Source organism: Monomorium pharaonis, chromosome 8, assembly GCF_013373865.1.
Source record: "Monomorium pharaonis isolate MP-MQ-018 chromosome 8, ASM1337386v2, whole genome shotgun sequence".
Lineage (NCBI taxonomy): Eukaryota > Metazoa > Arthropoda > Insecta > Hymenoptera > Formicidae > Monomorium > Monomorium pharaonis.
In genome coordinates, this window is record NC_050474.1 from 8,956,035 (window position 1) to 8,977,296 (window position 21,262).

At 30.6% G+C, this 21,262-nt stretch overlaps 1 protein-coding gene across 4 annotated transcripts in view; it reads left to right on the forward strand.

Moving 5' to 3' along the window:
* LOC105833817 (microtubule-associated protein Jupiter) overlaps window positions 1-21,262 on the forward strand; it is a 166,231-nt gene that overhangs the window by 137,398 nt on the left and 7,571 nt on the right. For 3 of the 4 annotated variants that reach the window (XM_036291375.1, XM_036291376.1, XM_036291373.1), the window contains 3 exons: window positions 1,156-1,547; window positions 14,182-14,205; window positions 18,156-18,236. In XM_036291375.1, coding sequence (XP_036147268.1) covers window positions 1,156-1,547; window positions 14,182-14,205; window positions 18,156-18,236 — 497 coding nt within the window. The remainder of the gene's footprint in view (window positions 1-1,155; window positions 1,548-14,181; window positions 14,206-18,155; window positions 18,237-21,262) is intronic. The other variant, XM_036291377.1, reaches the window with a different exon arrangement.

Genomic DNA, 21,262 nt, shown 5'->3' on the forward strand with positions numbered 1-21,262 from the left:
TTTTTAAAATTTTTTATTTTTTTTAATTAATAAAAAAAATTTTTTATTAATTAAAATAATTTTTTATGCATCAGAAACTCTAGATAATCGCAAAATGAAGCGTTTAAGTCATTCAGAACTATTCGATCTTCAAATTTGATTTAAAAAATCGTGAAGTTAGCCTCCCTTTTTTCAAAAGATGTCTTCGTTAATCGCTAGAACTCTTTTTAAAAATTATCAAGAACTCTTTATATTGCCCGAAAGAAGCCGGAACTCTAATCAGGCTGCGTTCCGATATTCACTGCCAAATTCTACAGTGTATGTGACGTAAACTATAGATTTTCAGTACTGATGGTGAATATCGGAACGTAGCCTTAGAACTATACTAATACTGATTTGTGGGGGCCAACTTCACACACTCTGTTTGTCAGTGAGAGATTGTTCAAGACCGCTCGAACGTGCTTCAAGGCGCTCGGCAATATGGCCTCATAAACATCATTAAAAAATTGTTTTTATATCAAAACCACTTACATACTATTTTTGATACCCTAAGATATGTTTTTAACCAAAAAGAATTTTTTCCATTTTTTGAAAATTCTACAGTGGCCTAATCTCTTAACCTTGCAAGAACGTTATTCCTTGCGAGTGTCTGTGAGTTCGGGAGAGTGTGTGACAGAGCTCGCAAGATAAGGGAGTGCGGGAGTGACGCGGAAGTGTAACACTTTTATATAAGTTAATCAGTATTTTAAAATTATTAGAATTTTACTACATAGGTATAAAAATAACATTTTTACTGTTTATATATTTTATTGTTTTGAAATATATATAATAGATATTAATAAATTAAAAAATCATAAAATTCTTTATACAATACTGTTCTACAACTACTATGATTTTCAAAAGTTTTATGAGAAAATACTCGTCGAAAAACATTTATTTATACATTGAAAAAGTTTTAACATTTTTAACTTGAGAAAATTGATCAAGAATAGTATCACAATATTAAATTTATAATCAATTTAATAATAATGATGCTAACAAACATCTGTTATTTTTTTTCCTAAAATCTTATGAAGAATTTGACGTGAAAAATAACATTTCAAGGATCGAATCTATGACTTTTTAACTTTTTAAAAGGTGATTATCTTTAAAGTTTTTATCTTGTTCTGATTTTAGAGTGTTGAAACCACCTGGCGGCGGCAGTAGTGACATTTTCGGCGCGGCTCCGGAAGAGACGAGCCCACGGCGTATCAAGGCTCACAATCAGTCCCAGCTAGGTTCAGCCCTCTTCGGCGATACCACTGATAACGTGAACGCTGCCGTGTCGCCACGCAACAACAAGCCCGGTAATGATTCATATAATCGCCTGTTTGGTCCCCCCGATGTCCCACCCACCACCCCAAACGCGAGAAATCACATGCGCAGCAATATTCCCCTCAGCGGGGGATCGTCGATCTCGTCGTTGTCGTCGTTGACATCACCTGCGAAGAGTACGGCCAGCAACTCGACGTCAGGCATCGCTAATGGCTATCTCAGCAACGGCAGCAACTCCTCCAATGATTTGACAGGTAAGAGTTCGTGGCAAATGAGGAAGCAGTAGCGAAGTCTGTCCTGGAGTAAACAATGTGATCTATCTACTTTCTTTCGAATCTGGTCTTATATTAATATTTCGACATTTAATTAGAAATTCAATGATATTATGCGAGCTATTTAAAATTACTACATCTCTTCTATGATATCTAAAAGAATGATAACTTTGATTAAAGAACTATACTCAGTTTGGGTCCCGAACAAATAAGTGAACCATGAGTCATATATTAATCGATAGAGAATATTCATAAAGTATGAAACAAAAACTTTTAATTGGCAAATTAAAGTCTGACAAATCTGATATGGATCTTATTCCTCTTCAAGTTTTTTTTCTCATCGAAGCTCCGCACTTACGACGATAATAAATTGTACCAAAGATATTAACACGATGTATGGAATGCACTTGATATAATTTATTAATTCGACTAAGTCCCTGTACACGATCTGTGTTGTCACGTCAGAGTAAGAGCTCTCTAATATTACAAAAATATTATTGACTGCTTACTGGTACCTGCTGAATAACCAATTACATTATTTTGTTATTGCAAGATGCCTTATCAATGTTTAATGTTTAATTTGATTTGACAAAGAAACTAATTCAATATTTACAGCTGTAACGTTCCTATTTGCTATTTCAGTGTTTTTTTTATTACAATGACAGTAATTGGCAGTGATATATAAACTTAAATATGTAGGAGTAGGATTCCTATGGAATTATTTTTATTTAAAGGAGTCTAGCGAGCAAATGTTTACGCAACTAATTTTCAAAATACTTTTTACATAATTCTCAGTGATTACGGTTAAAAACTGTTTGGGAAATTCCGTACTCTGTACTAGTGACTGATTTATTTTAACTGGTATATTTACCGCTTATTTATCATCCCTCGACAGCGAATTCTGTAGACATTGCTATCTAACAATTAAATTTTGAATTTCTCCAACGTGACGGGACAAATTACATTCAGGGACTTACAAGGGAACCTTGCGAACCTGAAAATTCTGATTTTAATGAAACTTGGCATAAATGTAGAGAAGGTAAATACATGAATTTAGAAATTTTTAGTTGGTGCTTATAAACTTAAAGGATTGAAACCACCTTTCAAAAAATGAGAGTTTTTGCCCTTTCTCGATATATCTCGTAAACTAAACAAAATATAAAAAAATGTTTTATACAAAAGTTTTACAGCATAAATATTTCTATTTAACTATGCTGTTCATTTTTTGAAAAAAATTTTTCAACAATTTACTCTTTATACCTTCCCTATGTTGAATATTTACGTCTATTAAGCTGGCACAGCCACTTTAGCACAATCGAATAAAACTTACACAGAAATTTAGTGCTCTTTAATTGCTAATTTGTTACTCAAGTCTCAATTTTTTTGCTCCAGCCGTTTGGGAGAAAATAGTGGCTGCGTTAACTCAAGATTAAAGTTAGCACAGCCACAGAAAAAAATTTTTTTTTAATTTAAAAAACGGTAGTTTTTTATAGAACTAATTTTTTGCTAATTATTTACCCTAATGCCAATTTATTTGTTCTATTTTTAAACTCCAAAAACCACCCCTAAAGTTACTCCCTAGTAATAAAACATTCTAAAAATGAAAATACCAAGATTTTTCAATTAATGACGCTTCTAAGATTTTGTTGCTCACCGTTTATAATAAATTTAATTTTGTTGCTCCAGCCTTAACCCTTAAAAACCCCTACTCACTGTACATTAGCACAATACTTAAAAATGGTAAATTAATGAGACGTATCGATGAACAGCGTTTCTTAGAATTTATTTCTTGCGAAATACACCAAATAAAAATTTATTGCTAATTGTTTATTGCAAAATTCCGTGGCTGTGCTAGACTCGACTCAAGAGTAAAGTACCCTTAAAAAATTTGTTACCCAACGGATTTCTTCTCCAAAGTGTTTCTAGATTTTGTTGCTCACGAAATACACTGAATAAAAATTTATTGATAATTGTTTATTGCAAAATTCTGTGGCTGTGCTAGATTTGATTGAAGAGTAAAGTACCCTTAAAAAATTTGTTACTCAGCGGATTTCTTCTCCAAAGTGTTTCTAGATTTTGTTGCTCGCAAAATACACCGAACAAAAATTTATTGCTAATTGTTTATTGTAAAATTCCGTGGCTGTGTTCCACTCAAAAGTAAAGTACCCTTAAAAAATTTGTTACTTAGCAGATTTTTTCTCCAAAGTGTTTCTAGATTTTGTTGCTCACGAAATACACCGAATAAAATTTATTGCTAATTGTTTATTGCAAAATTCTATGGCTGTGCTAGATTCGATTGAAGAGTAAAGTAACCTTAAAAAATTTGTTACTCAGCGGATTTCTTCTCCAAAGTGTTTCTAGATTTTGTTGCTCGCAAAATACACCGAACAAAAATTTATTGCTAATTGTTTATTGTAAAATTCCGTGGCTGTGTTCCACTCAAAAGTAAAGTACCCTTAAAAAATTTGTTACTTAGCAGATTTTTTCTCCAAAGTGTTTCTAGATTTTGTTGCTCGCGAAATACACCGAACAAAAATTTATTGCTAATTGTTTATTGCAAAATTCCGTGGCTGTGCTAGACTCGACTCAAGAGTAAAGTACCCTTAAAAAATTTGTTACCCAACGGATTTCTTCTTCAAAATGTTTCTAGATTTTGTTGCTCACGAAATACACCGAATAAAAATTTATTGCTAATTGTTCATTGCAAAATTCTGTGGCTGTGCTAGATTCGATTGAAGAGTAAAGTACCCTTAAAAAATTTGTTACTCAGCGGATTTCTTCTCCAAAGTGTTTCTAGATTTTGTTGCTCACGAAATACACCAAACAAAAATTTATTGCTAATTGTTTATTGCAAAATTCCGTGGTTGTGCTAGATCCGACTCAAGAGTAAAGTACCCTTAAAAAATTTGTTACCCAACGGATTTCTTCTCCAAAGTGTTTCTAGATTTTGTTGTTCGCGTAATACACCAAATAAAAATTTATTGCTAATTGTTTATTACGAAATTCTGTGGCTGTGCTAGATTTGATTGAAGAGTAAAGTACTCTTAAAAAATTTGTTACTTAGCGGATTTCTTCTCCAAAGTGTTTCTAGATTTTGTTGCTCACGAAATACACCGAATAAAAATTTATTGCTAATTGTTTATTGCAAAATTCTATGGCTGTGCTAGATTCGATTGAAGAGTAAAGTACCCTTAAAAAATTTGTTACTCAGCGGATTTCTTCTCCAAAGTGTTTCTAGATTTTGTTGCTCGCAAAATACACCGAACAAAAATTTATTGCTAATTGTTTATTGTAAAATTCCGTGGCTGTGTTCCACTCAAAAGTAAAGTACCCTTAAAAAATTTGTTACTCAGCAGATTTTTTCTCCAAAGTGTTTCTAGATTTTGTTGCTCACGAAATACACCGAATAAAATTTATTGCTAATTGTTTATTGCAAAATTCTATGGCTGTGCTAGATTCGATTGAAGAGTAAAGTAACCTTAAAAAATTTGTTACATAGCAGATTTCTTCTCTAAAGTATTTCTAGATTTTGTTACTCGCGAAATACACCGAATAAAAATTTATTGCTAATTGTTTATTGCAAAATTCCGTGGCTGTGCTAGACTCGACTCAAGAGTAAAGTACCCTTAAAAAAATTGTTACCCAGGGGATTTCTTCTCCAAAGTGTTTCTAGATTTTGTTGCTCGCGAAATACACCGAATAAAAATTTATTGCTAATTGTTTATTGCAAAATTCCGTGGTTGTGCTAAACTCGACTCAAGAGTAAAGTACCCTTAAAAAATTTGTTACCCAACGGATTTCTTCTCCAAAGTGTTTCTAGATTTTGTTGTTTGAAACGTTTAGAAAATTGGGACATTACACAGCAATAGTGAAACGAACAGGCAATTGTTGGATGGAATATGATGACCTGTCACTTGCAGAAAAAAAAGTCAAGAAAACAAAAGAAGTAAATCCGCATTTATTAATGTACATAAATAAAAATAATTAAAGAAATGTTGTGTTATAAAACAGAATTACATTGAAAAATTTTTTTAATAATTTAACAGAAAATTTCATATTTTAATCCTATTAACCCTATCTATTCAAAACATCGGTCACAAATTATTAATTTAAAATTAGAAACAAATTTGCAATTTACTTTATAATAACTTATTTTACACAATTAACTTTATAAACATAGTCTTGTTATCAAATAGTTAAAACATCGTATAATAAAAAATCGACAAAATTGGAAACATGTAAATGCCGAAATATCTCATTAATTTAAAATTTTAAAGCGTTGTGCTAATATAAAATAGATGGAGGTGATTCTCAAAAAGCTAAAGATGGAACAAATAAATGTTTTTAAGGTACTTAGTCTATGAGACAAATCTAGCACAGCCACGAAATTTTACAATAAACAATTAGCAACAAATTATTAACCAACACATTTCACGAGCAATAAAATTGTAAAACACTGAGAAGAAGAAATCCGCTGAGTAATACATTTTTAAAGAGTACTTTACTCTTGAGTCGAGTCTAGCACAACCACGGAATTTTACAATAAACAATTAGCAATAAATTTTTGTTCGGTGTATTTCGCAAGCAACAAAATCTAGAAACACTTTGAAGAAAAAATCCGCTGAGTAACAAATTTTTTAAGGGTACTTTACTCTTCAATCGAATCTAGCACAGCCATAGAATTTTGCAATAAACAATTAACAATAAACTTTTATTCGGTATATTACGCAAATAACAAAATCTAGAAACACTTTGGAGAAGAAATCCGTTGGGTAACAAATTTTTTAAGGGTACTTTACTCTTGAGTGGAATCTAGCACAGCCACGGAATTTTACAATAAACAATTAGCAATAAATTTTTGTTTGGTGTATTTCGCGACAAACAAAATCTAGAAACACTTTGGAGAAAAAATTCTCTGGGTAACAAATTTTTTAAGGGTACTTTACTCTTGAGTCGAGTCTAGCAGAGCCACGGAATTTTGCAATAAACAATTAGCAATAAATTTTTATTCGGTGTATTTCGCGAGCAACAAAATCTAGAAATACTTTGGAGAAGAAATCTGCTAAGTAACAATTTTTTTAAGGGTACTTTACTCTTGAGTCGAGTCTAGCACAGCCACGGAATTTTGCAATAAACAATTAGCAATAAATTTTTATTCGGTGTATTTCGCGAGTAACAAAATCTAGAAATACTTTGGAGAAGAAATCTGCTATGTAACAAATTTTTTAAGGTTACTTTACTCTTCAATCGAATCTAGCACAGCCATAGAATTTTGCAATAAACAATTAGCAATAAATTTTATTCGGTGTATTTCGTGAGCAACAAAATCTAGAAACACTTTGGAGAAAAAATCTGCTGAGTAACAAATTTTTTAAGGGTACTTTACTTTTGAGTGGAACACAGCCACGGAATTTTACAATAAACAATTAGCAATAAATTTTTGTTCGGTGTATTTTGCGAGCAACAAAATCTAGAAACACTTTGGAGAAGAAATCCGCTGAGTAACAAATTTTTTAAGGGTACTTTACTCTTCAATCGAATCTAGCACAGCCATAGAATTTTGCAATAAACAATTAGCAATAAATTTTTATTCGGTGTATTTCGTGAGCAACAAAATCTAGAAACACTTTGGAGAAGAAATCCGCTAAGTAACAAATTTTTTAAGGGTACTTTACTCTTCAATCAAATCTAGCACAGCCACAGAATTTCGTAATAAACAATTAGCAATAAATTTTTATTTGGTGTATTACGCGAACAACAAAATCTAGAAACACTTTGGAGAAGAAATCCGTTGGGTAACAAATTTTTTAAGGGTACTTTACTCTTGAGTCGGATCTAGCACAACCACGGAATTTTGCAATAAACAATTAGCAATAAATTTTTGTTTGGTGTATTTCGTGAGCAACAAAATCTAGAAACATTTTGAAGAAGAAATCCGTTGGGTAACAAATTTTTTAAGGGTACTTTACTCTTGAATCGAGTCTAGCACAGCCACGGAATTTTGCAATAAACAATTAGCAATAAATTTTTATTTGGTGTATTTCGCAAGAAATAAATTCTAAGAAACGCTGTTCATCGATACGTCTTATTAATTTACCATTTTTAAGTATTGCGCTAGTGTACAGTGAGTAGGGGTGATTTTTAAGGGTTAAGGCTGGAGCAACAAAATTAAATTTATTATAAACGGTGAGCAACAAAATCTTAGAAGCGTCATTAATTGAAAAATCTTGGTATTTTCATTTTTAGAATGTTTTATTACTAGGGAGTAACTTTAGGGGTGGTTTTTGGAGTTTAAAAATAGAACAAATAAATTGGCATTAGGGTAAATAATTAGCAAAAAATTAGTTCTATAAAAAACTACCGTTTTTTAAATTAAAAAAAAATTTTTTTCTGTGGCTGTGCTAACTTTAATCTTGAGTTAACACAGCCACCATTTTCTCCCAAACGGCTGGAGCAAAAAAATTGAGACTTGAGTAACAAATTAGCAATTAAAGTGCACTAAATTTCTGTGTAAGTTTTATTTGATTGTGCTAAAGTGGCTGTGCCAGCTTAATAGACGTTGAATATTTATTGCATCAAAATTTCAATTTTAGTGAAATTCCGCACAAATGTAGAGGGGGGCAATACACAAATTTAGAAAATTTTAATTGATGCTCAAAAACGGTTTAAAGGATTAAAATCACTCTTCAAAGGTTAAGAGATTTTTGTCTTTTCTCGATATATTTTGTAAACTAAACAAAACATCAAAAAATGTTTTATACAAAAGTATTTCAGTATAAATATTTCCGTTTAACTACGTTGTTCATTTTTCGGGGGAAAAAAATAATTAAAAACATTTTTAATTAACAAAAATTAAATAAAATTGACTCTTATGTATCTAGCATTTATAAAGTTATTATATTATCGTATACTCTGTATTATTTATATCATTTATGTGTATATTATCTATGTTATAATACTATATATTTATATTAATTGCATTCTTGTATGCGTTATTTTTTATGTGACTGTTGCGCAATATTAGAATAATCATGTTGTTTTTACACAGTGTTCATTCTGTTTATGTCACATATTTCACATTCATGTTTTACATTCGTCATGTCACGGCATCATATATGAAATAGAAATCACCTATTAATAAAAGTTTTGTATCATTATTAATGATGTTACGCGTCATTTTCACATTAGTATCAAGTGACGTCTAACGTGTACTAGATTGTTCTGTTAAATTGTTTAAATTTTTAATCAAACAAAACATAATGTTACACATAAATGTTGCAAATGTTCTTAATATGTTAATTGTTTTATTTCAAATTACACATTTCCCCAACGCCTATAAATAGAAAAGAAATACAATTATATGAAGTGATACAGGATATTATAACAAATAATGTACCATTTGTTACAAACCGATACTGCTTTGAAATTTCAAAATTATTGGAAAGTTGATTTAAGTGACATAAAATTTGTAACAAATAAAGAAGAAGAATTTCTAGAAAATGATAATGATAATTATAAACCTGATAATGAGAATAATTGTGAACCAGAAAACGAAATTTTAAATAGTTACTATAAGAAAAGAAAAACCGTGGAACATTGGAAAAGTGGGAAAAAAGGCCGATACGTAGTATAAGATATTATAATTACTTTATAAATGCTAGATACATAGTATAAATTAAAAAAAAAATTTTTTTTCCATAAAATAAACAGCATAGTTAAATAGAAGTATTTATGCTGTAAAACTTTTGTATAAAACATTTTTTTATATTTTCTTTAGTTTACGAGATATATCGAGAAAAGGCAAAAACTCTCATTTTTTGAAAGATGGTTTCAACCCTTTAAACCGTTTATAAGCACCAACTAAAAATTTCTAAATTTATGTATTTACTTTCTCTACATTTATGCCAAGTTTCATTAAAATCAGAATTTTCGAGTTCGGGAGGTTTCCTTATTAGTCGGGTTAATAATTTGTACCAAGTACATTCAAGATATCATATTAGTATTTGGTACAATTCATTATCGCCGTTATCAAGAAAAGGTAATGCCTGAACGCAGAGAAATCAGACGAAATCAATGTAAATAACTAGTGAATAACTTTAACACCCAGGGGACTTATTTTACAAAATTTGTGTTGAATTTTTAAATCTTTTACTTTTTTTTATGTCTTCGAATTTTATCCGAATCTTAATACTTAAAAGGCCTAATTTCAATAAGAAACTGGATATAGTTCTTTGTGTAAATTTGACCTTATGACTTAACCCATTAAGTTCTAAACTCAGAGAAAACAAAATAATTCTGGCATTTATAGGTTGGTAACTTTAAAATTTAAGTATCTACCACTACACATTTTACAAAATAATAAAAATATGTGCGTTATTAATTGATAATGAATAGCAACTTTCAACACAGTTATACATATAGAGATTATACAAATTTACAAATAAAATATGACATTTTTCAGTTTAAACAACTTTTTCTTTAAATGAATTACAATGTCATAGTAATGAATTAATAATTTACTACAGCACACTTTTTGCATAAAATTTTTTAAAATTATCTTGTATAGATAGTTATAAGGTCGATTAAGCTCATATACGATCGAAATAATTTATGAGAGTAGTAGAGCAGCAAGTATCCTAGAAGTAAAAACAAAAGATTCCGAATTTGAATCTTAATTGATTTAGTTTATCTGTTACTTATATTTGTTCTACTATTTTTCTGTAATTATGTAACTAACGAATCATTATTATATTTTCGTAATTTATATAACTTCATTGTTCTTATTATAACTTTACAATACATATTGAAGTGCTACTTGTCTTTAAATTTTTAGTTACTGGTACAATTTCTTTTTGTAACAATAAGTGCAGGAAGTCTCTACATGCTTTTATATTTCAAAGGCTAATAATTCTAATAAAAATTTTTAGATCGTAATTGGTACATAAAAGTGAAAAAGTTACTCTTTTTGATCTATCCAATCGAAACGGAATATCTGGAAAAAAATATAAAGATTGAGAGGACAACTTTCCACACACAGGTAACGAAATAATATATTGTGTAACAAGTATAGTGAGTCGATTGTTGCCCATAAATGCATTTCCCAAATGCAAGTGGGCAATATTCGATCTGCATATGTTGCACATGATATTTTTTGTTATTTGTGCGTCAAAGTGTGGTCCTTGAGTGTGAATTGATAGGTAAGAAAAGGATGACTTTCGACACAGAAACAATGAGAGATTGTTTTCTGACTGTGTAAAAAAAAGATTGTTGAGATTGTATATAAAAAGTCCCGCGTCTAAACAAAGAAATTATTTATTGCTTTAAAAAAAAATTGCGTATAAAATATAAATCGTGAATACTTAAATTAAGGAATTACTGTAATTATTACGCTTTTATATAAGAAATCAGAGTAATTATTATTTACTTAAACATTAACCACACAAGCACACCAAAAAATTGCTTGTTTGCTAGACTGTATCACCATACCTATATGTTTTTGAGGTCGCTGAATCCAAATCCGTTGTCCGTTTTACTTCATAACGTCAGGTTTTGTCCCTCGAAATAGTTAAAACTTTTTTTAAGTTGAGAAATAAATCACGATCACCAAATATATATATTTTTGGGATCGCTCAATCTGTATCCGTTGTCTGCTAAATCTCATCACGTCACCATTTTCCCCTAACCTAAAAAAATACTTTAAAATTCTTTTACGTATGACTCCCTTTCGACTCTCAGAAGAAATTAAATATTCAGAATATAACTGTTGTGGCAAATATGTGGGGATCTTAAAATTTTGAACATGATATTAGGTCAACAATTAGGCTTTACAAATTTGCCTTGTTTCTTATGTTTATGGCATAGTCGATACCGTGACAATCACTAATAAACAGAAAATATGGTCAAAGAGAACTTCGTTTATATCAGATTCAAAAAACATAATTGCTAATCCTTTGGTTGATCCAATAAAAGTATTGCTCCCATCTCTTTATATAAAACTTGGTCTAATGAAGCAGTTCGTCAAGGCTCTCAAAGGAAAATGCTTTAAACATTTAGAAAAACAATTCCCAGAAATATCTGATGCAAAACTGAAAGAAGGCATTTTTGATGGACCACAAATTCGAAAAATGTTAAAGGATGAGAATTTTATCAAGTCAATGAATAAGACGGCTGCGTAAATTAGTTTTAAGAAAGTTGTAGAGAACTTTTTGGGCAATCATAAAAGTGACGACTACGAACAAATAGTAATCGGTATGGTGGAAAACTTTGGAAAATTAGAATGTTTGATGAATCTAAAGCTGCACTTTTTAAATTCTTATCTCGTTTATTTTCTAATAAATTTAGGAAATTACAGTAAGGAATAAGGAGAACAATTTTATCAAGATATAAAAGTAATGGAGCGTCGCTATTAAGGGAGATGGAGTAATATGGGATATAAATATGATGGCTGACCACCCTTGGACTTTGGAAAGAGAAATTGAAAAGGAATCAAATGTAAAAGAAAGCCGCTCCATTGATCTTTTGAGGGTAAAAGAGTTAGACACAGGAAAAAATAAGATAAAATGCCGAATAGGGGACCCAGCCCCAATGATTTTGACTTTGACATATGTTGTCAACGACTTATTGCAGACCCGACTTTAATGTGAAAACATTGGAAATGAACAGCATGGAAAATCGCAAACTTATGTGGTACTGTACAAGCGTTGTTTACTTTACTGGACGTTGTTTACTTTATGTAAAGCTCTGATTGTGTATCATCTTTATGAAACTTGAAGTAAGAAACTATGAAGTAAACGTCCATGTGCTTGTATAGTACCACATAGGTTTGAGACTTTCCACGCTGTTCGTTTCCAATGTTTTCGTATTAACCAAATAGCGACATAAAATTAGTGGTTAGAGTTAGGAAAAATTAGAGTTAGGAAAAATTACGGGGAGGTAGTTCGGCCCCTCCCCAGCCCACGCGTTTTCTGACAATATATTCATTGTCTTTCAATCAAAAGCACAAATAGTTCGATGCAAAATATTATCTATTTTAAACAAAAGTATTTATAAAACTTTTTTTGTTAATAACTTTTTAATGAATTACGAGCGACGGCTAAAATCTTTTGAAAATCGCTCAGGAGGGTGACCTTCAGGAGGATAATATATGTCAAGGTCAAGGTCTTCGAGGCTGGGTCCCCTATTCGGCATTTTTACCAAAAATAAATAGAGAACTGTGATATATTTAGGAATAAAAAGGAATTCTAACCTGTTAAGATTAATTCAATTTCAAAATTCAAATTCAAAATCTCCAAAAACATAAATAGTCTATTGTTTACAGATTTCAGTCGCAAGTGTTCACTGTTCAGTTTCAAAATCGCTATTTTAGCGATTTTGAGGCATTTTTGAGGTTAGAGACGAATGGTAATGTAATAGCGTTTAGCAGACAACGAATTTGGATTTAGTGACCCTAAAAACATATGGATATGGTGGTCATTCTTTATTTCTCAACTTGAAAAGGGCTGTTTTAGCGATTTTGAGATATTTTTTGAGGTTAAGAACAAAACCTGACGTGAAGGGGTAAAACAGACAACGGATTTGGATTCAGCAACCCCAAAAACATATATAGATGGTGGTGTAATCTAGCGAACAAGCGACTTTTTTTTGTGTGCCTGTGACATTAATGAATAAAAAGATGTTTCTTACTATACTTAATGTATCTTCGTTTTTAATTTTAATTCTTGTTTGCTAGAAATTTTTTATTGCCAACTTTTGCCAAGAAAGAATAACTTTTCTTATTTCTAAATATCAATTACAACTAAAAATATTAATTAGGAGTTGGTTAAAAGTACAAGAATTGAAAACAGAGAAGCACATAGAGCTTTTTGGAAACAGTAGAAACTTAATGGGTTAATTTATGGAATTTTTTATAAATTATCTACTTTGGAACATTGAAAGAAAGTATTTAACAATGTTAGATAAAGATGTTATCATCAGAAAATATGTTGATATATGCCGCTTCGGGACTCTCTAAACTGTTTCCACATTCGAGTGTTGCTTTTTTTTCTATAAAAAATGTGTCTAATATTAAGGGCAAGGATATACATATATAATCCCGATCTAAGTTGAAATATGTGTGTCGCAGGCTCTTGGCGTAAAAATTGTTTTTCGTTCTAATAATCACGCTCTTGTCACGGCGGAAAGTAACTTTCTCATTGGGAAACGGGTGTTCAATCTTTAGGAGTACATATTAAAAGTTGTGCGGACAAACTTTGTCTTTTAAAAACAATTTATTTTTACTGCACGGAATAAAAAAAGACTAAAGATATTTTGTTATCTCGAGTGCGCTAAACGCAAATTAAGCTCTTTACGTTGCACGATATTTAATCACTTGATAGGTCCGGTATTATATTTTTTTACTATTCGAGAAATTGTGCCTAATGAGATCAATAGCGGAAGTTTTTCGGTCAGATGCGAAATCGATACGCTGTTTTTGTGCAAACCGAGATATCACCGAGTCAGTTTTCAATCACCTCGTTGATGTGGAGCTAGCGAGACACTAAATAAATATCACTGTTTATAATATATATTACTCTTTTTTTTTAATATATGTCATTTTCCTTGAACTGTTCGCAAGCAGCTTTTAGGAGAAAGAAACGATTTCGTAAGTGTGTAACGAGACATTCAAATAGATGATACACAACACTGCTACACAATCTTTTCTGATCATAATTAGATGCGGAAAATCACTTCCATTTAAAAAAAAAGAAGAAAAAAGATAGAAACGCTTATCGAGAAACTTGATTGTCGCGATAAATGAAACGTTTAATTTACCGTGATTTTCATAGAGAATTCGCATCACGTATTTCGGCATCATCACGTTATTTTAGGGCCTGCCACGAAAATACAGGAACACATATTTTGAATTAGACATGCCGTGTATTTCCGCTTAGGCCTTAAATTTATATCATACATTCTGCTAGTAACATTACATCTTGCTTTACGTTAAATTATTATTTATATTGTTTTCTCACACACGATTCGTTCATTTGTGATCAATTCACAGTAAACGACATTGAGATACAGTAATAAATTACGAAAAAGAAAAATTTAGGTTGACGACAGTAGTAAATTTTGTATGAAAAATGTAATATTATCAATACACAATCTTGTTCCTACAGATGTTAAACGAATGAATTTTAATAAATTAAGAATGTAGGTTATGACTCGTCACCGAGTAAAATTTTGTGAAGTAAATTTTCAACGAAACTCTTTACAAAAGAGAAGAAATATTTCGATGTCGTTTGCGAAATGTTATTCACGAATTTCTAGACAAAGTATATCACTGAAATGTGATCACAATTTATTCGTAATACTTTCGATCTGTTTATAACAAAACCACGCACGACCACGGGAAATTTTTTCACCGGCATCGAAAACATTGCATCGACAGTATATGCACTTTGTTGGCAGACATGAAGCATATCATAAAGGTTTTTTTTTTTATAACCAGTATAACATGCGAGTACAACTTGTTTCGCTTTCTCACAATATCATTACTGTTCTTGTAATTTTTCTGCTGTAAATATTTATCTTTCCTTTCTTTAAAACTTAAGGGAGTTCCGCTATCATTAAAATGAACAGATTTTCATGAAACTTTGTAGAGAAGTTTAAATTAGTGATATAAATTAACTGTCAAAATTTCAGAAAACTGAACTAGCTAGTTATTTAGATATTAAATATTTTATTAACATGGGCTCTTATGGGAATCGATGAATTTTCAGGATTTTTCAGTTTTTATTGTCGTATTAAATATAGAAGTAATGAACAGATGTTAGTGAAACTTTACAATAATACATCTTAACTGTCCAGAAAAGTACTGTTAAATTTTTGAAACGATGCACTTGCTCGTTTTGAGTGAAATAATTGATAAGATAAAAAAAGTTTACAATAATCGAAGTAATACAGCACGTAAGTGTGGTAAATGTGCGCTAGTGATATAACATGAATTTCAAATTGTTTTTAGTTATCTAAGGGTGGTATAATAGTGAAAAATATTTATTCTCAATTTTGAAAAAAATTTTTTCAGTAATGAAGTTAGTACTTTATAACCGATTTTTTTCTTATATATATTCATCGTTATTAACTTTAGACCATATACAGCAAAAAAAAAGAAGGCAATAAAATAGTCATTTGAATATTTTTTTTACTTGAACCCCTGTGCCACTTGTTGTGCCGGGCATGAGCAGAGGAACTCCCTTAAGCATTATACACATCGTTTCCATTTTGTTTCTATTTTAATTTCTGTTGTACGGATGAATCTAAGATATCGAAGACGTCCTTTGATAAAGATATGTCGAGTTAAATTGAAATATTGATATATTAACAAACATAAATTTAAAAGTAATAAATAATATTTATATATATAAACAGTATAAACTAATTTTGGTAAACCTTAACCAAAGGGGACCCAGTTCCATTGACCTTGCCTTGACATATATTGTCAAGGTCAAGGTCACCCTCGTGAGTGATGTTCAAGAGATTTTAACCGGCGCTCATCGTTTGTTAATAAGTTATAAACAAAAAAAGAAAAATGTATTTAGTACAATAATAAATTCATTAAAATAAAGCACGTAGCTTTGCGTACTTTAAAATAAGAAAATCTATTAATTTATTATTATCCTAATCTTTTATGCAAAGTCGCAAACCCATGTGGTGCAGAGAACGCGTTGGCGGAGTGCAAGGGGAGGGGACTTTGCCTTCCCCTTACATCTCCACATTAATTTTTATAAAGCACGCCTAAATTAATAGATTTTTTTATTTTAAAGTATGCAAAAATGCGTGTTTTCTAAAAATTAATGCAGGGATCTAGGAGGAGGGCTTCGCCACGCGTTTTTTGCACCACACAGATTTGCGACTTTGCATAAAAGATTAGGATAATAATAAATTAATAGATTATCTTATTTAAAGCACGCCAAAATACGTGCTTTATTATAATAATAAATTTATTATTTATTGGCGCTGGGTCCCCTTTTGTTTAGATTTACCCATATTTCTTTTTACTTGTACATGGTATCAGAAAATTACAGCAAATTATGAAACTTTTTTTGTTGATAATTTTTTAACTAATAACGAGCGCCGGCTAAAATCTCTTAAACATAACTTAAGAGGGTGACCTTGACAACATATGTCAAGATTATTGGGGCTGAGTCCCTTTTTGTTAAAATTTACCCTATTTTTTAATATAAAAATGATAAGATGTAGAGGAGAGAAGGGGGTTATGAATCATCACCATTCTGTTTTATTTAAATACCTCAGTAAATATTTATGTGACATAATTTTTGTCAGTACAAGTTTGTTACCCATAAAATTTTACCAAATCCCGTTATAAGCAGAAGTTCTTTAAATATACACAATAAACATAATTAACAATTTACTGGAAAGGGAAGAAAGATTACAGTTACAGCACCTGTAATACTGGGCAGTATTAAATTGGACAGTAATTAATACTTATTTTAAATATTATAAGTATTGCTGTTAATACTTTTAATACTAAAAAAAAGGTAATAATTATTGGCCAATTTAATACTGCTCAGTATTACATTTTTATAAAGGCATACAAAAGAATTTTAAAAAAATGTAAACAATCTTTGGCTCTCGCGACTTTACATATTGTAGAAGTACTGTAAAAGTATTATAACAAACAATATTAGCTAAGTATCGTAAAAATATTGTAAAAAATATTGCGTGCGAAGAAATTATAGGACTCAGAGCCAGTTGTTCCAACTTCTTGGTAAACTTATCTATCAGATAAATATATGTTTGTCTTTATTTATTTAAGAAAAGAAATGAAGATAGACACATGCTTACCTGGTAGGTAAATTTATCGAGAAGTTGGAACAACCGGCTCTCAGACTTGTGACACTCGCAAGTAGTCCATAATTCTGCATGCAATATACAATAACTTTACACATCAAATGCATGCAAACATTAAATTCAATTTTATTATTTGAAAGCTATATTCAAACCCTTTAAGTTACACACACACACACACACACACACACACACACACACACACACACACACACATTAAAGTTAAAAAATCAATATATTTCTCAAAATGATGTAAAGAATAGATATCTATAAAACATTTGACTACTCGCAATACTGAAATGCAGCTTTCATGATAAACAAACAATAACCATGTTATAACCGTATGTCTAAACGATATGTAAAGAAGTAATTTCGAATGGTTATCGCCAGAACTCGACACAAAGCCTACGAGATACCATGAATTCCATAATCGCCTTCTCTACTCTAATATAGTAAAAGAAACAAGTATTAAAAATATACAAAATTTAGAGTTTCGATAGAGTTTTCTCAGGAAGGGACAACGTAGTATACGGTATCTGCGATCTATCCGTACGAATTGCCGCGTATTAACACAAGTTGGTTGGGTTACGGTTGTGGATTTTGCGACGATGTTACGGTGCATGGGGTGAAACAATGAAATGGCTCTGTGGGTTCTTATGCACGTCGCTTCGCGCGCACGTGGCGAAAATATGGGCTGTCGAACGGTGCGTGAATCTCCGCATCTCCGTCGCCGCATCTCAGGAGGATTACCGACACGCAACCCAGTCACCGGAGATGGAATCGAGGTGATGCCCGTAAGGCGCATGCCACGAAAGTATCGAGGTAATGTTCTCTAATTAACCGATTTTGATCCTCAAACATTTCTTAATCCATAAACGTTCACAAGAGAATCTTCCTCTCCATCTTTGAAAAAACGACACATGCACGATTGCCTGGCTCAGCAAATGAGTTTCCAGCGGAGGGAGCCAAGAAGGAGTACTTGCTCTTTCTCTGAAAAAATCCTTGATTTAATCCATTTCTCAGGACACACTCCTCGATTTTCCTAATCCCCGATCTTTGCGAGAGTAATACTTTTTAATCGCTGACAAGGCAAATCGGGATTTCTTATTTTGCATCTCGAAATATTTGACTAATGCAAAAATATGTAGATTAAGTAAATTGTAAATTAAATTAGCCATCTATTAGAATTTTACTGGTACATTTTAATCCTTTGGATCGTTTTTAGTTTATCTCCGTTTATACTTGATTATAACATGGAACTTAAGGGATGGTAAAAAATGATCTTGTCTAAACAGTTACGATTGTTTACATCATCGTGTTTGAGTCAAATATAGGTCACTCTAAACACACCTGATGTAAACTAGACCATTGTTAACTCTCATCATTTTAATTGTTTCAATCTCTTAAGCAACTCTCTTATAAGAAAAGTATTTTAGAATTAAATTAAATATATTTTAATAAAGAAAATAAGTTAAATTCAATTTTTTCCTACAAATAGTATAAAAATTATATATTCCTACAATACTATAAAAATTATACATATATGTATACACATGTATCTTGAGTTGTGTAGTTAAAATTAAAATTAAATAATTAAAATTTAAATAAAATTGCTTTTCAGTCATTCTGTCCTTTCAATCTTTCAAGTTGCAAGTACCTTGTTAAAAGATATTTATCTAATCAAGCAAATTTTCTGAACAAGCAAACATTTAAATGGAAGAAAAATTATTATCGCGCGAGTTTTATTTTCAACGCGAATTCATAATTGAATACATTATTTAATAAATTCGTGCTGTATAAGGGTCGGTTGTTCCAACTTCTTGGTAAATTTACTTATCAGGTAAATATATGTTTGTCTTTATTTATTTAAGAAAAGAAATGAAGAAGACACATGCTTACCTGGTAGATAAGTTTGCCAAGAAGTTGGAACAACCGACCTTAAGAGTGTAAATATCTGTTATCTCGTAGCACGCGCAGCTCGTATTAAATGTATTTACAAAAAGTAATAACCGTACAGATATAAATATAAATATTTATACGAGGGGAATTCAAGTGCACGCGTGATTTTTGCTAATGTTCAAGGTCTTGAACGCAATCTTATAAGATTGAACTCTTTCACATGTAGCAACACTTTTACGGTAGTAAAATGATTTATGGCAGTCTTTTCGTGAGATATCGAACGTATAGCAAATTATTTATCAAACGGCGGTGGAATTACAAGCACAACGTGATTACACATCTTTCGCATTGTTTAACTCCTCGTTTGCATCTCAATGAATCATTTGAGTGCCTATCAAGTCCTTTACAGTTTTCACATATTTTATAACTAATTGTGTAACATATTTGATATCATTACATTTCTGAGACATATACATATATGTATGTAAATAATAATATATATAATTATTTTTCCATTTTTTTGGTCTACCAGTCTAATTCTAAATTCACCTATTATATTTGTCTTACCTACATGTATATAAAATTTTATTATTAAAATTAGAATTTAATTCTTTGCAAGATTTTATTTTGAAAAATTCCTTGTATTTAGTTAAAATTCTATATTTTTGCGATACATTTATATTCAAATTTCTGAGACTAAAAACCATGTTATGTCGTACTTTAGTAAGCGAGAGGTAAGCGGACAAAAATTCGGCTTGCGTAAGAAAGTTCTTTTCAATGTCGTATTAACTACAATAAATATTTACCAATATAGTTTATCAAGTTTTTATCATTTCACCTATTTATGCACGCTCTGATCCTATTCTTTCACTGGACAGAGTATAATTATGTGGATTCTGCTATAGCAGTACTCGGAATTAGTAACTTTCGAATCGATTGTTGAAGCGACGCTTACTATTTCCTTCACAAGGATGGAATCAGATGTCCAAAAACCTCATATATAAAATATTATATGTAAATAAGTCACAGTTTATGTTTTAATTGGCCACTTAAATCCGTCATTTTTATTTTTTAAATTTTAACTTCAGATTTGCGAAACTTATAATCTCAAAAACCTCCATATATTATAAAATAAAACAAAATTTGCAATATACAACAAAGGGTTAATCATGACACAATGTTTGTTAGTAATAATGTTCACTTATCGCTTCTCATGTCATCGGGAAATACATTTAGTGAATTATTATTGTTTAAATTGAAATCTACAGAAAAGAAAGAAGGAAGATTTTACTGAAGTATACAAAAATTTAGCTGGATACAAATCTGAAAATAATTTTGTTGAATCATCAAAATGATTATAAAGAATGCTTAAACACGATAAGCAATGTTACAATAAGTTTTGGCACTCTTAAATGTCTGATATAATTAATCTAATAGCCTAATAAAATTACACTAGCTTATTTTGATATTTATTTTGATAGACAATTTATCAGATAAGAGGTTTTTTATAGACTTTGGATATTGAAAAATGATGCCGAAAATTAAATATTATTAATATGTTAGTGTTAGATGTTCAGAATAAGGGATAAAGTTCCGAAAACGACTTACCTCCGATTTTTTTGAAACTACGTATTCTTACGTATTTTGGGGCGCTGATTACGAATATGATAGTGAATATTGGCGCAAATTTGATTTTCATGGCAAAAACCATGAAAAAACCATAAAAATGGTTTTTTTCTATTTATTTCCGTAAATAATGGGAATTTCTAAAAATACTTCAAACAAAAGTTGTAGATCTCATCGAAATACATATTTTATTTTCTATTTATTTTTGCCATAAAAACAGTAGTTTTTGAAAAAAATGACGTTAAATGTTCAAAACTTTATACAACTTATCTAACACACGTCGAATTTTATTAGGTAATTTTAATACTTTATAATCAGGTAAT